General features: G+C 41.6%; 3 protein-coding genes across 3 annotated transcripts; 1 reads left to right on the top strand and 2 right to left on the bottom strand.

Annotated features, from left to right (window-relative positions):
- Nucleotides 1-220: 220 nt before the first annotated feature.
- LOC108104213 lies at nucleotides 221-6865 on the bottom strand. Its single transcript, XM_017210156.2, has 4 exons — nucleotides 6533-6865; nucleotides 1533-2009; nucleotides 1186-1273; nucleotides 221-1065 (listed from the first exon to the last, which is right to left on the bottom strand). The coding sequence occupies exons 1-4, from the start codon at nucleotides 6645-6647 to the stop codon at nucleotides 870-872; spliced, it is 876 nt and encodes a 291-aa protein (XP_017065645.1). The 5' UTR covers nucleotides 6648-6865; the 3' UTR covers nucleotides 221-869.
- Nucleotides 6866-8408: 1543 nt separating this feature from the next.
- On the bottom strand, nucleotides 8409-10881 carry LOC108104216 (proton-coupled folate transporter). The gene is made up of 10 exons (XM_017210159.2): nucleotides 10453-10881; nucleotides 10289-10398; nucleotides 10090-10240; nucleotides 9848-10031; nucleotides 9331-9782; nucleotides 9136-9272; nucleotides 8893-9082; nucleotides 8788-8835; nucleotides 8623-8731; nucleotides 8409-8565 (listed from the first exon to the last, which is right to left on the bottom strand). The coding sequence occupies exons 1-10, from the start codon at nucleotides 10565-10567 to the stop codon at nucleotides 8508-8510; spliced, it is 1554 nt and encodes a 517-aa protein (XP_017065648.1). The 5' UTR covers nucleotides 10568-10881; the 3' UTR covers nucleotides 8409-8507.
- A 1078-nt stretch (nucleotides 10882-11959) lies between these two features.
- On the top strand, nucleotides 11960-13891 carry LOC108104209. The gene is made up of 5 exons (XM_017210152.1): nucleotides 11960-12010; nucleotides 12096-12251; nucleotides 13300-13455; nucleotides 13512-13679; nucleotides 13736-13891. The coding sequence occupies exons 1-5, from the start codon at nucleotides 11960-11962 to the stop codon at nucleotides 13889-13891; spliced, it is 687 nt and encodes a 228-aa protein (XP_017065641.1).
- The last annotated feature ends 2535 nt before the right edge of the window (nucleotides 13892-16426 follow it).

Genomic DNA, 16426 nt, shown 5'->3' with positions numbered 1-16426 from the left:
CACAATAAAGCCACCCGCTGAATAATTTAAGAAATGTCCACGGGGCATTATTATTCTTCGGGTGTGGAGTTTTTGGTTCTGCCCACCCCCCCGGTATGGAGGCTTTCCTATGAGCTCAGGAGGAGAAATCTGAAATTTTAATTGCTGGCCATTTTCCTTAAGTGTCCGGCAATAATTGCAAATTTATGAGATTTTTAATGAACGAGCACAGATTGCTGAGCATGCTTTCGGTTTCGCACGGCTTTATTTATTGAAAAATACATTGGGTTTTCCTTTGGTTTTTCCTTTGGTAAATAGTTTGCATTTGTCTTGGGGCTTACACATATGCATTTAATGATATGATTCCATTTATGGAGTTTCGTATTCGACTAGCTCATTGTACACACACATAGATATACATTTACATATACACATATATATATATATAACTTGGTTTTTAGACCCCCAGCGAGGGTCTCTCGTAGTTGAACTCTAAAAGTACCGACAACGCACAGTCCACAAGTATTTTATATCTTGTCCTGGCGTCTCCTTTTCTTTTTGTTTTTGCTTTTTGGTTTTTGGTATTGGGCTTTAGCCAACATTTTTCATTGTTTGGCTGGCGGCTTTGCGTTCAGCCAGATTGGGGTTTAATTCATTTTCATTAGGGCGACAAGCGGTCCGCCCCGTGTGTCAATCTTCATCAGAAGACTTGGCGCCCAAGTCCGTTGTCCTCCCAAATCCTTCCATTCCAGTTGGCGCCGCAGGATATTCCGCCCAGCATTAATGGGAATGGACGGGCTGCTTTTCGGCTGGGTCGATTCGAATTCTTTCCCTTCCCGCCATCCCTTCAGTCGCTATCCTTGGGTTAGGTTCGGTTCGGTGTCCGGTATTTACAACAGCCTCTCCAGGTCCTCGCTCTCCGCATCGCTGATAAAGGAGTCGGTGTCCGTGAAATAATCGTCATCGCACCTGTTCCGGCGACAGCAGACCCTTCGACCCATCTCCTCGTCGCTCCAATGCTCAAATTCCTCCTTGTGGTGTTCCAGCAGCATTAGTGAGGGAAACAAACTATCGCAGCCACTGCATCTGGTGGGGGGAAGACAGGAAAAGCCAGGAAAAGCCGGGAAAAACGAGGAAGAACACGGAAGAAAGACGGGAAAGTAGATGAAAAGTGAGAGCTAGCTTAATTAAGTGCATTTCCCTTACCCGAAGTGTCGCTTCTTCTGCTGGTGCGATGCCAGCTGACGGTGACAATGGAAAGCTCGGTCGCACACGTTGCAGGTAAGTGATTCATCTGGAAATTGGGGGAATATAAAGCGGACTCTCTAAACAGTAGATCCTCAGTTATGGAAAACAAGTTCCTTTTCGATAAATAAATTGTATTTTTAGAAGAGAAAACTATATTCTTGCCTTGCTAAATCATCTATTAAACTAATATTGTGCACAACAATTTAATATCTAGTATTCGAAGTTCTCTCTAAGGAATCTCCACTGTAGCTAACCCAACTGCAACACCTGCCTCATCAGTTGCCTATTATGAACCCGACACTCACCGTAGTCATCATCGTCATCGGCCATGGCCAGTGCATGCAGTCGACTTATTGTGTTTTCGTTAATCTCCTTCGATGTTGACGTGCTCCCAGCGCCGAGTTCCTTTGATGTTTTGGCTTTCGCCTGGCACAGGCCCAGCTCGCAAAGGGCGCTCTCCACCTCGTAGTTGCCCTGGCAGTCGGCATCCGTGCAGGGCAGGAGTGACAGGTTGCCATTCCCATTCCCATTTCCACAGCCAACTGCTCCTCGGGATCCTGGAGTTGAACCACCGTTGACATTGACGTTGCCATTGGCTTCACCTGGTGGCTCATTGTTGGCATGACTGCTACAGCCGGCTGTGCCGGAGTTCGCTGCCAGCATTTCAAAGTCGTCTAGCTCATCGAACGGATCATCGATTTTGTGGCCAAGTGACACGGCATCATCGGCCTCGGCACTCAGGCGTCCATATGCCTTCCGTGGGGGCCGCTTCACATATTTGTCTGCCATAAAAATGAGGTGGAAAAATGCATGAAAAACTTTGCTAAATAAAAGCCCAAAGCCCGTTTGTATTGATAAAACATTCTGTGGGAAATGTAGAGAAAGTCCTCAGGGGTTTATTTTTGTGCTTTGCGGATTCCTCTTACGTTTGAGGAAGTCTCTATGTGGGGTTTAACATATAAGAGCATATTTTATATATATTCAGCATTGTGGAAAATGTATTTTATTGATTATTATAAACTACCTTCCAAGGAGGGCTTATGTCCAAGATACATTCAGTTGAAGGATTGAAAGGTATGACTTCTGCTTCTGCTTTTCTGCCATGAAAAGTTACTGAAAGGTTGCAGTCGATGGAAATATATTAACTAAATTCGGCATAAATCGATTTATTTTTGATTATTTTTCTTTAAAGACTAAATTGATGCACCTCTACCAGAACAAATCAGAATTCATTGCTTCATATATTTTCCCAGTTTCCAAATTAGAAACAAAAGCAATCGCTTTTTGATTGCTTTTGAATTGTAGGCGCTGTCAGAAAGTCGGGACCATATTTTCCCTGTAATGTATTAGTTTTTCCAGTGCATAACTTTTGTTTCCGCTTTACGGGAAACTTTCTTTGTTATTGCTCGCCTTGCTAGGCGTGGAAATTGAGAAATGTTCCTCAATGAATCAGGCAATTTATGGAGGCTTTTGTGCCGCTTTTGATATTTACAGAGGACCTGCCGTTGAGACAAAGAGTTTCCGCTTTCCTTATATTTGCCTGCATGTCCTCGAAGGCTCGAAGTGATAAAATGAGATTTATTGCGGGCTTTGTTTGTGCATTGTGTGTGATTGGGGAAGAGGACAATAAATAGTGGCCGGCGGTGAGATCCTGCAAAGCCTTTATTTACGGACCCAAAAATGGATGGTGTGCTGACTTGGCCCCCGGATTTTTATGGCGCACTAGCCGACTCGAGCTCCCATTAGCAGCTCATTATGTGGGCTTGTCTTCGTGCTGGCTTTAATTGCAATCGAGTTCAACAGTGCGTATACGTGACGACACGAAACTGGCAACTCAGACGGCGTAAACGCTTTTAAATGTTCGAACAAACTAAAGATAAAGTGATGGGAGTGGATAGAGTACATATATTGCACTATATTCTACAAAGGAGATTCGATAAAAAACTTCTGTTTTGCATTCCACACCCACAGCACATGATGGTCTCATGTCTTTTAAAAGATTTGTGGCCACTGAATCATAAACTCATAAATAAAGAACCATTAGGAGCTTTTATTATTGTGGCTGGCGAGAAAAAACGACCATGAATATTAAAAGTGTGTCGAAAAAAGGAAATAAAGCGAGCATATGGGGAAACAAACATTCGCAGGAAGTGTCGGATGGAGTAAAAAACTGTGGAAAAGTCAGACGGGAGCCGTGTCAGAAACGCGGCAGACCGTGAGGCAAACTAAAACTCAATTTTATCGCCAAATTGTGGACCGCAGAGAGCTGCTAACATTAAACGCAATGTTTTCTGGTCTGGGACTCGGATGGAAATTTATGACTACGGGCTGGCTTTAAGTTTGCTCCGGACTCGTAATCTCCAAAGATAAAAGTTTCTCTCGATTTTACTTTAGAATTACAGCACAAATTATTACAAATGATGCCGCCTGCCGGCAACAAAATATAAATCATGGCCTCGAAGAAAAGCTGCGTACCAGGCAGACAGGACCGGCGTTATTAATACGCCAGATAAATGCCTAATAATTCTTCCCATGCTGGGAAGGGATCGGTATGGGGATCGGGGGATATGGAATCAGGGTACATACTTGTTTTCGAAGCCTGGTCGAATGCCAACCATAATTTATGATACATTTTGTTTGGCCCGTTGTTGTTGTTATTATTTGTGATGTCTGGCCGAGAGCAGGAACTAATGATGCCGGCAGCCGGAACGGGCCACATTTGATGGCCAGTGAGCGGAACATAGAAAACCAAAGCAAACAAAGCTGGAAAAAAGCCAAAACCAAAACAGACATTCTGCAGGACCCCAGCTAATTGGCTGCAAGGAACAGCTGCGTTCGAAATAATAGAGTGGAAATATTTGAGAATCATTTTAAGTTTCTATGCTACTCCATAACTTTAATATGAAATTACATTTTCTTCTCTTTACTAACATTATCAGTAATATTATGATTTATTCGGTTGCTAGTAATTTGCAGGCTACTGTAGGAAAACACACCCACAGGCCAACCCCAATACGACTCGGCTAATTGGCGTTACTTGTTTTACAATTTGGCCCGCGCCAAACTCACAAATTGAATGCACAAACGCATTATTATAAATGACAAATGGCTGTCATAATTATCGGTTAATGCCGCAGCCATATGTTGCCCAGAATTTGCATAACACATATAAATCTCGGCCCCGCCCCCTTTCTGCCTCGTGGCGAACAACAACACATACGTACATGTGTTGACAAAAGCTTAAGGGCCTCGTCTTGTTTTTGTTGCCGCTTGTTCAAGTTGGAAAATTACATTTTTTACGATTAAATTTCGCGCCTGCCACGGCTGATTGGAAAAATTGTCATTGCTATTAATGTCATAAATGTTTGCGAGTTTGCAAAGTGAATAATGGCAATTTGCGATGTGCGAAAAGCCTTTCAATTATTGGCATGACATCAAGCACATTGTTTGCATATCCATTTAAATGCACTCGTTGGGGGAAATTCATTAAATATTTCGTGTTTTTCCTCATCAGGGCGAGCCTTCTTGACAATGTCCTGGAGTGGGCGGCACGAACTCAAGTCGACTTGTTTTCCCACTTGTGTACCAGCTGCTGGCAGTAGTAAATCAAGTGCGAGAAGCCCTTCAAGTAACTTTATATGCCACAGCTGTTCCTCATAGTAAACAGTGTGGGGCTCTGTGCTATCAGCATTTTTCAGACATAATTATACGCACACATAATCGAAAGTTTCCAATTTGCGGAAAGCAAATCCAATCAGGAAAATCAATAGTGCCAAAAACTATTCTGTTTGCCGCAAACAAAGAAAGTTCGCAAACACGATTTAAAATTCGTGATTAACATTTTAATTGCGATTTTCCAGTGTTTACGTTTAATTTGATAGCTGAGTTTCTGCTAATTAAAAAATAATACAAAAAATGGTTTAATGACGAGTAAAGTCTACTTTTCCTATTTGCATAACATTACTGTGGCCTTTTTATTAAAGTCATATAATATTTTACATGGCTAATTACACATGCATATCATTAGGGTTATTGTGAAAATAAGTAGTAAAGATCGATTACTCATTTGCAATCTCATTCGCTTGCTTATATATCTTTAAAAAATAAAATTGATTTTACATTTTCCATAAAGGTTGAGTATCCAAATGTAGTTTAAAATCATAAGATGGGAAAATGCAAACGAAAACATTTTGAGTCCGCGTGGGAAAATCAACAAAGGCAACTAAGAATTTCGATTGCTAGCCTGCAGCGAAATCCTCCCCCTGGAGCCATCCTTTTTCACCCCCAACAATTCGTGGGGGTGCGAGACTTAGCGCTTAGACAAAAGCATCTTGGGAGCGAAGGCCCAAAGTGTTCGCCTTTCGACAGTCACATCCGCACCACGTTTTCTGCTCCACACACACACGTGCGGAGCCTCATTACTACGTGGGTTGTAGGCGTTATTTACTTTACTTCACCTTCCCCCAAATTTTCCCCCAGGCTTTCCCACTTTTCCGAGCAGCACAGATAGGGGCCAACAGTACGAGTATGCAGGCAAGTACAATATAAATATATTCGGCGCCTATATTCCACAAGTCATTTCGGGAATTTTAATTAACTTGTTTGATAACGAGTGGGGATTGGCTTATGAATGAAAGCCAGGCCTAAGCTGGAGCATGTCTGGCATACGAATCAAGGAAATTCGTGGAAATCTACATGCACCTGAACATTGATCGGCCAATTGACTTTACTTGACTTTGGGAATACGGTGAGTTGTAACTGTGATTAGTCAAGACTGTCAGTTGGTTTACAGAACGATTAAGCAGTCTTCTCTTTCAATCAATGACTCATTTTGTGTCTGGGATATTCTCTATTTTCAGTTATATGCTATTTTAATGGCGGAAATATTGTAATTTAACTGATTTCAGGGAAGATGCAAACTACAGTCTGGAAATCAATCACTTTTAAATGACTCCAGTTAGGTTTTCAGATACTAATAAAAATTGCATTTCGTTGTCGAATATTTTGGAAATCGATTTTCAGACTTACATTGTTATTTACTTAACACTTTTATTACTTCTTAATTACTTACTTTATAAACATTTATGACAAATAAGTATCTTTTAATTCAACTTGATTCGCCTTGATTTACGACTAATAAACTCCCCGACTCGATATCAGGACTTCGGCTATTTATGGTTGACTTCGCTCAAGTTTGAGACTTAATCAGATTAGTCCGCTAATTATTGATGAATTATCCTAATTGAGGGCGGACTCTTGCAGCAGTAAACTGGACTAATTGATTGCCCAGGTGTCAGGGACTCACCTTGCGTGCTGTTGCTGTGATTGCCGCCGTTCGAGTTGCTCTTGGAGAAGCTGCAGTTGTTGTTGAAGGAGTTGAAGAAGTTGGCGGCGCCGGTGCGCCGTAAAATCCAAAACATGGCTGCAGGTGTGCAGGATCCTGATTAATGAGCTGTTAGAGGATTGCAGTTGATGTGGGGCGGCGCACAGAAGTAGGCAACGAATTATGCCAACTGCATTACCACCGACGGCATTTCCACGCGACACCTTTTGCGCTGATAAGCGTGCTACGGAAAATGAGGCGAGGACCCGACGATAAGCGATAAGTCCGAAAATTCCGAGAAAAACTGGCGACCGTTTCGTGTGGAAGTCTTCAGCAAACTAACTCGACTTCGGCTCAATACTCGTATTATATAGCCACGAAGGAAATTGAGAGCGAAAATGTCCACGTAAAATGAGAGCACTCCGCTTATACGTCATAACGTAAGGCCTTACGTTTTCCCACTGCTCTTTTGCTCTTTTGACGGCTGTTGAAGAAACCAGAGCTTGGCAAAGGCTAAACTTGACCTTCGTCAACACTTGCATGTTGCTTGGCCCGCTGGCAGCTCATAATTTGTTTTGTTTAATAAACGATTACGTATGCGCCGTGTTGACGGGCCTCAGCCGGCGTCCGATTTCGAGCCACTAAAATGCCCATCAATCATCGCCACCGGAAGTGGTCGCTACTTTGTTGCCCCTGTTTAAAGTTTTATGTCCGTCTTATCTGGCTGCTCAATTAGACAGCGACTTTGACTAGCTTGTGCACTGGGAAAATCTTTGGACAGTTCAAGAACAAAATCATCTAAATTAAGATATATTTGAAGTATATATCCTTTTGACATTTTCTTCAGTGTTGGGACGTGAAAGACGGCGGAAATGTTGAACGCTTAACAGCTGGCAGCACATGCATCCGCATCAAAGTTCTCCCTTGGCTAACGCCTTTGACAAAAACAAAGACATAACCATTAGGTTGGCGTGTTCGAGGATCCAAGTGCAAGTGCAGGGTTCATGTCCTGCGAATTCGTTTATTTGCTGCACGCGCGGCGATATTAAAGCGTTTTTCAAGCACCCTCGACTTTAATGCCGCACGACAAATGGTTTTCCGCAGACAAGGCTGTGATTTGATGACTCGGTTTCGGTTCGCCGACTCCCGCTCCTCGTGCGGGGTTAAGTTAACCCGATACTGATTGCCGGGGTTTGGATGCGGCCACGTGGGGCAGGATGTCGCCCCCGCACAAGCGCCATACTACGTACGACATACAACCTACCTTTGGCCGCATAATAGAGTCGGAATTTAATATTTAATCATCGGGAGCTGACGTTTAACAATTCAAATTGCTGCAAATTGTGTGTCCTCTGAACTTTTGACATTGGCGACATTACGAATTCATGCGGTACGTGCCAAAGTCACAACGAAACCAAATGAATCCAAACGATTCTCCGAATACGTTTGAACTTTGCGAATATGTTGCGCAAACTTTTGCCCCATAAATTATGCACTATTAAAAGCTCATGCATAAGGCATGTCCGCGTGTCCCTGCAGCAGAAACAACAAGGATCCTGGACCCCAAACCAGAAACAATAACCACAACAAAGCATTACACATGGACGGCAATTAGGTCCAATTGCGATGGAAATGCATGGCAAAGTAGTCACTTATGTCCAGTTGATGAAATAAAATAGTTCGATAAATTGTTAGCCACGAAGAGCCTGACATTTTGGAATTCCATTAGCATGAATGGCAGACGGATGTCGGTTAATCCTTCAACATTATGTAATTTCAAAGGTTGATAATTTCCCCTGCGGTATGCAAATTAAATTAGCCAAACAGAAAACCCGTTCACATAAATCCAGTTATTTAATGCTGTCCACACAAAGTTTTCGACTTGGGCATAAACAAAGCCCTGAAAAGTTGGCCAACTGGCCACAATCAATATTGATGGAAGTTCAGTTTACTTTGGCTACTTGAGCGTCTCGGCGTAGAACTTTCGATGCTTGAATTTAATTCGCATCACCCAGCTGCCATGAATTTATTCAAAATCATTTAGTGTGACGATAGATAGCTGCTATACTCACCCAATAAGGACAAACGCTATTACGTAGAAGGCGGCGCTGAGGAAATTAAAGCCTCCAGGATTGTTGGCCAGCGAGCTCTTGTAGATGGCCGTATAGAGAGGAGCGGCGACTGGAATGAATCATGATGGATGGGGCAAATACTCGAGGGGATTACTAGGGACTTACCAAAGGGGGCGAATGACTGTACAATGTTGCCGATTGCAAACAGTTTACCTGCGATGATTGCACAGAAACTGTAGTGGGAGTCGTTATTTTCTGAGAACTACTCACCAGTGTCGGAGGAGGGAACTATATTCGATACAATAGTACGGCACATGGGGCCATGGATGGACCGAAAGACGCCCAATGCCATGGATGCATAGAGGTGCCAAGGTAGATGGGCGAATCCTCTGGCCACATTGCTAAGGATCTCAGAAAATAGCGACAGCAGCGCCAAAGAGACCACAGACATTCCAAAAAGCTGGAAGCTTCAGTTTATAAATATTATTTTCCCTTAAATTAATGCACACTTACCTTTCTCAATATGAGAACCCCCAGAAGAGCTCCCAACATGGGAACTGATTGGCTGACTGTCTCGAAAATAGTATAGTCACGCACTGTGAAATGGAACTGTTGGCGCACGAATAAATACATCACAGTCATGACGCCATCTGCAGGATATCATCACCTCAATCATTGCGTTTCCCGGAAAAACTCACGCACACTTACCGACAACAAAAATCGAGAGGAAACCGGACAAAGTTACCAACCAAATGATGGTGTGAGCATTATGCTCCCTCCTCTTAAAGCAGGTGCTGAACATATCCTTCACGTGGCTTACACTGAACAAGCCAGTCTCCTCCTTTTTATCCTCAGTTGCAGTTTTTTCGGAATCCTCACATTTGGGCGGGTCAACGGGTTTCTCTGAAGTTTCCGCTGGAGTTCCACTAACTTTTTCATCTGAGATTGTTACAACCACTTTCGTTTCAGGAGTTTCGTCCTGATCCTGACACATTCCCAAGCTTTCGGGTAAGAAGAAAATAATGAAGAGCGTGGCGGAAATAAGGATCGCACAGGAGAGACTGCTGACGAAGGCGGCACTTGTGGCTGCGTAAACAAAACTGGACAGCAATGAGCCACTTGTGAGGGCCACGAAGAGTATCAACTCCATAAATATCATTCTAGAGAATGCAGATAATGTTTTAGAATGAATAATGGTTTTGAATATATTATGTGAGGCACTCACCTGTAGGGTCTGGTTTTCGTGTCCGTTGTGTCGGTTATAAAGCAGAAAGCTGCCACCGAAAAGACACACAATCCGCCGAGCAGAGTGTGTGGCAGGGCCGCCACTGTGTACCACCAGGGATTAACCATAAAGTAGCTGGAGAGCCAGCAAATGACAGAGGAAAGCAGAGAAGAAGCGGAAAAGCCTAAGAGGGAAGTTTTTTAACTGCTTTTTTGCATCAAAAATAATCCCTGAAAACTCACCAACCATGGACACGATCAAGAGGGGTTTTCGTCCATAATGATCTGACCAGGATCCAACGAATAAGCCACAAATGGCCGGGACAATACTTTCGAAGAGGGTGCGGGTTAGGAACATATTGGCCACATATGCCTGCAGCTCCGTCTCAATTGCCTAAAGATCTTGGTTAAAAATCTTGATCAAAGTGCTATAGGAACACACCTGTAGCTCTGGGGTGATGTTTTTGCTATCCAAGAGCAGGCAGTCGGTTTCATTATACTGGAAGATCACCGTGCATGTCTGATAGATCATCTGATTCCGCATCACAGTACCTAATGGGGTGATCGTGCTGTTGGTATATAACTATAATTTTGACTTCCGCTCACCTGACAGCATGTGCGAAAACAGCAGCATGAACACCACCGGTTCTATGTAGAACATGTTGAAGAGACGCCCCCATGCCAGACTCTTGAGTTGGGCCAAAGAGGCCTTTTCAACCATTTTTATAAAGGTTGTTAAGCGGGAAAGAGAAAGATCTATTCCACTTTGTATGATATATTTCCTTAGATTTATCTCACTGAATTGCTTATATTTTTAACAATTTCTTCACATTTAAACTTAATATATTTATATTAATTTATATTGTTTACCCAATCCCTATATATTACATCTGATAACACTTATATAATTTGTTTTTCAGCCTTGACAATATATTTGGCACACGTTTGGCTTATTTGCTTTTAAACTAATAATTATTTAAACTTGAATCCGACTTTTCGCTTCGCTGATTTCACTATTCACTCCGAGTTTCATGCCATCTGAGTTTCGATCACGTACTAAATCGAAATGGCTCAGTTCGGAGGCTTAAATACAATTTAAATGTTGTGGGGTACGTAATTATTTATTATTCAGGGGGATTTTTGATAGCTACTGTTTGAGTTTTGATCAAATCTACTGTGCCTGAGCTGGCATACTCATACAATTGTTGCAAAACTAATTTGTAAATAGATAGCGAAGGCTATAACATCATATTTGTTATGTGAACTTTCTAGCGCAGGCATAACTTTCACGATTCTTAATACAGGGCTCTGCACTTAACCCTTTTATGCTGGAAAACTTTTTCCCGCCCGGCACACACACGCCAATTTCAAGAAAAGTCTTTTCCGCCGAGAACAGCGAACAACTTTGGCTGTGTAAATTGCAGGCCAACACTTCCGGCAACATGTTGCCCCTGCTACTTAACCCCTTTTCCCGCTCATTTCGCGCTTTTTATTACATCACTATTTTCCCCTCCATTGGGGGCTGCTCACAGCATAAAATATGCATAAAGATTTTAAGCTTGGCACGGCGAGCGTTTACCAAAATAATTTGGCAATTATTTTTGGGGTTTTAATTTGGCTTTTGCCGCGGGGGATTCACTAAGCTGGCTTTGGTTTTTTCAACTACCTGTTATGGTTAAAATTTTCAAGGTCACTTTTGGTGTTTAGCCTGCTGAAAGCACAACCTGCTTAATCCTTTTTTTATTGAATTTTAGAAAACACAATTTATGGATTTTTATAACCATTCCAGTAACCTGAAGATCGCAGTTTTCAGCCAAAGAACAAAACAAGCATTCAAGAAACCAATATGAAATGTCATTACCGTTTTCAGCTTGGAAATTAGTTTCGGATCCAGTGGGATTCAAGCCTGAAACATTTGGTAATGCCTTTTCAATAAACTATAAAATAATAATGTGTTTTTGGTAAAGGTAATTATTAAACAATTTGATCAGATTATGTAAACTACGATAGTTTCGGCCTCTGGAACTTACAAATCCCAATTTAACGGGCCTAAATAAACCAATTTCATAGCTGAAATGTTTATCAAATCACTTTGTTAAGTGAGTTTTGAAAGATGTGTAGTAAACTAGTTCTTCTCTTTGTTCTGCTCTTTGCAGTTGAAAAGGTAAAGGATTCAAAATATAGAAATAATCGAAACTATAACTTATTGCATGTGAAAGATATTACTTCTCTATATTCATTTACTTTAGATATCCTCAAAGTTTGAGTTTACCAACATCAACTGCACAAGTTTGGATAACAACTTCGATGCCTTTGAGTATTGCCATTTGAAGTCGGTGAATCGGAGCTACAAATATCTGTCAGTTAAAGTTAATTTGTTTAAAAAGCCAATCACCAAAATCAAGGTTTGTTCATAACAACATCCAAAAGAGTGGCTTGAAAATATATTTCTAATGTTGTTAGGTCCGTGTAATACTTTTCAAGCGATTTAACGGCTACAAGCCATTCATGTTCAACCTCACTGTGGATGCTTGCAGATTCATGAACAATACGAAGTCAAATCCTGTATTTGCCTACTTTTCGGAATTTTTAATACCCTTTTCCAATATAAACCACACCTGTCCCTATGATGTGAGTATATTTATCGTTTTTCGATGTAAAGGTGCTTATTGATTAACATATTCCATATTCCCTGAATATAGCATGACTTGATTGTGGATAAAATCGAAATCGGTTTTGTAAATCACTATATGACGAAAGTTTTACCTTTCCCGGAAGGCGATTACTTAGTCGAATCACATTGGATTGCCTACGATATCGTTCGTGCTGTGGTGAAAATATATGGAACTCTCTCCTAATAATAATGAATTGAACTAAATAAAATATCTACTACTAATCTATGTATTATGTGAAAAAACAAGCAAAACAACCTCCTTCAGCTTGTTTTTCGACTCCCAAAAGGCTGACCTTTGGATCTCAGTTTTTGTTAAAGACAGATAAGTTACAAAAATTAGTCTAAGCATGGAATCTGAAACCTCGATGAACTCGTTATTCAATTCTCAGTCAGTTCGCAATCAAATTTGGATATTGGAAATCATTTCCATTTTTCGCAAAAAAGGTGATATTAGCCCTATTAAAAAATCATAATGTGTTTTTGGTAAAAGTGATTATAAAACAATTTGTCTGGACTTTTTAAACTACTATAGTTTCGGCCTCTAAGCCTTACAAATCTAAATTTAATGGCTTTTAATAAATCAAGCTTGTGGCTGAATTGGGTATCAGTTTACTTCGTTAAGTAAATTTTGAAGGATGTGTCCTAAACTTATTCTGCTCTTAGCTCTACTCTACTCAGTTGAAAAGGTTAAGGATTAAAATACAAAAATAGTTTAAATTAAAACCAAATTTATAACTGCTTAAAACGACTCATTAAATAAATATTTTACAAAATTTCAGACATTCTCAAAGTTTGAGTTTACCAACATCAACTGCACATCTTTGGATAAGGACTTCGATGACTTTGAGACTTGCCATTTGAAGTCGGTGAATCGAAGCTACAAATATGTATCAATAAAAGTCAATTTATTCAAGACGCCAATCACTAAAGTCAAGGTTTGTGGATGTTGAAATTAAAAAAGCTGTTTTTGAATATTCTAAATATGTTTTAGATCCGTGGAATTCTTTATAAGCGATTTAACGGCTACAAGCCCTTCATGTTCAATGTCACCGTGGATGCCTGCAGATACTTGAAAAATCCAAAGTCAAATTCCGTAGTTCATTACTTCTTGGAATTCTTAAGGCCGTACTCTAATATGATTCACTCATGCCCCTTCGATGTGAGTATATCCTTCGGTTTTGGCAGGATTGATATATCTCTATTCCCCAATAATAGCATGACCTCATTGTGGATAAGCTGACTGTAAGCTTTGTGAATCACCAAATGACAAAAGTTCTACCTTTCCCGGAAGGCGACTACTTACTCGAAACTCATTGGATTGCCTACGACATCGATCGAGCAGTGGTGAGAGTATATGGAACTCTCTCTTAGCCAACTGTATATATATATAATAAACGAGTTGAAAGGTCCTATTGTCAAGAAACCAGTAAATTTCCAAGCTAAAGAATCTCTACTTTAAGATAGTTGAATTCTCTGCTTTGTTCCTAATTAGTATTTTCTGGAAAAGCCCCCAGCTGACTGGCTGCAATTATGAATATTTCCCGGAAACATTGGAAAATAGAGGGTTCACTGCAGATTTCCGCCATTGCGAGCACATCACGCATACGCCGCGTACGCCGGGCCATTGTTGACAAGCTAATTGTAAACTTTTCCGCTTTGCGTTCCATTGTTTCGCCAACTGGCGGGGAAACAAAGGACCGGCGGGGCATATTAAGCCCCAAACCGACCGACCGGGAGATATGAATGCCCGAAAGGAGTTTCGTCCTGCAATGCAACATACATGCTAAGTTCGTGCAACTATTGTCTTGAATTGCGTTGCGCAACATGGACTGGGGCACGGGAATGGGGCAACTGCTGGCGATGTGTGCGGCTTTGTGTTGTTGACACAAAAAACAGCAACAAATGGCATGGGGCAACTTGTGCAAACTCGGGCGAAAATTAAAAAGAGAAAGAATACATAGGGGCTGGCTGAAAGGAAATACCAGCCGAAACATAAAAGGCCAGAAAAGTCGGGTAAGTCAAGAGCGCCCCAGAGAACGGAGGAAAAAGCAATTTCTTAAACGCAGCACGTGCACAAATTCATTTCTGTTTGCTTTAATTATTCCGAGATGAAATGGCAAAAGGGACGTAGAACCTCGAAATCTTCCTTAGTTTCACTTCTCCGGATGATTTATGAACGCTTTCCCGGAGAAATCTGTTTCTGCCTGCAGAATAAGTATCACACAGCCGCGACTTTATCGGTAGGCAGTTAAAGCCGAAATGAGTTTGGGAAGCTGTGGCAAGAAACCAGATAAGACGTTCTCAGATTAGATACGTTCGGCTTCTATTCATCTCTGTATCTATCTATATTATAATCCTTAAAGCAACAAAGTGCCAGCAGTAAGTTTACCGCACAGATTTTAACACCAAAACAGATAGCGGAAATTTTTGCAGAGGCCCGACTTCCCCTTTAACCCTCCAAATTTCCTCCCACCACGGTTGTGCATTATTTAATTACATTCCCTTGCCGTTGGCGACAATTTTAATTTGCCTGTTGCCCAATTAAAATATTAAAAAACAGCCTCTCTGATGCGGCCAGTCCCTTTTGCTCGTCAAGTGTCCCTTACAATTAGGCCGGAAAGGCTTGGCTGCCTTAAAGTTTATAAGCCGAGCTAAGCCGCTGCAGCTGTTGGCCCTTTGTTTGATAATACATTTCGATTCGACCCAAACCAGGCCCTTCTGAAAAATCGATTGCTTTTAATTGGGCCCGGCCATTTCACATCTCACTTTTGCGAAATTACAGTCACTCGATTCCGTTGGCACATTGTGGAACATTTCGAGAGGACTTTCGCGGCCAGTTGGCCAGTTGGCAGCCATAAAACTAACAACCGAGTTTTGCGGTGGCATTAGTTTTTGGCAGTTTTAATTGCCTGGTCAAGAGCCTTTGGCCACGGTTGCAGCTGAAATCACATTTCGCAATTGTAGTGGCCATAATTCTCCCGCAAATAACTCACCCGTGAAGATTATACTCGTACATATAGTATTCAATTAGTGGGCAAATCGGAGTATTATTGTTCTGTGTTTTGGCTGAGCCTGCAGGGGGGAAATGTTTGCTAAAATAATTGCCTGCTAGAAAATATTAGAAAATTTGTAGAACAAATAAAAATCTATCTTTTCTGCTGGCTTGTGAATTCATTTTCGCAGATGCTAATTATTTTTCAAATGTAACAATATAATTATGGCTAGTGTTCTTTTGGCCCATATTTTTTCTCTTTTGATCCCAAGCCCATATGATGTTCGGCTGTTTTGGCCGTAAATTTGATTCGAATTCAGGCAGGCGGAGTGGCGCACATGCGGTAGGTTGCATGTTTGTTTGTTGTGGCGAATGCTCATGACAAATTTCCGAACATATAACAAATTTGTTATGAGCGTTTTGCACAATTTTCGCAGCTCACATGCCAGTGGCAGCAGAATCGGGCGAATCTGGCCCATTAGTCAGGCCAAATGGAGCAGAAGCATATGGGTCGTACTGAATTCGGGGAGTCCTACTGTGCTTCACTGTATGTTCCCGAAGAATTAATGAACTCGTGATGTAGACATGTCTCACTTGGATTGCGGGCCATTTCTCATCTCTGATGAGAGACTGGAGGAACCGGAGTCCTCCTTTGTCTGCCCCGACTGCATTCCTCAGCCATTTGCATGTCTGGCTGCAATTTGCCAGCGAAATGCGGTATGTGAATGCGATAAATATTTGATAAACAACGTTTCTGCAGCTTTGCGGTTCAGTGACTCGCCAGGGCGTCGCAAATTGCGGCAAATTTCTCGCATTTATTTTCCATTCTGCGAGCTGCCCCTCTCCGCTGCGCATTAAAAAACTTTCATAATCATAACTCTGTCTTGGAGCTCGAAGCTTGCTGGCGTTGCCGT

This window comes from Drosophila eugracilis, unplaced genomic scaffold, assembly GCF_018153835.1.
Source record: "Drosophila eugracilis isolate 14026-0451.02 unplaced genomic scaffold, ASM1815383v1 contig_670, whole genome shotgun sequence".
Classification (NCBI taxonomy): domain Eukaryota; kingdom Metazoa; phylum Arthropoda; class Insecta; order Diptera; family Drosophilidae; genus Drosophila; species Drosophila eugracilis.
This window is presented reverse-complemented; position numbering and strand designations above follow the sequence as displayed.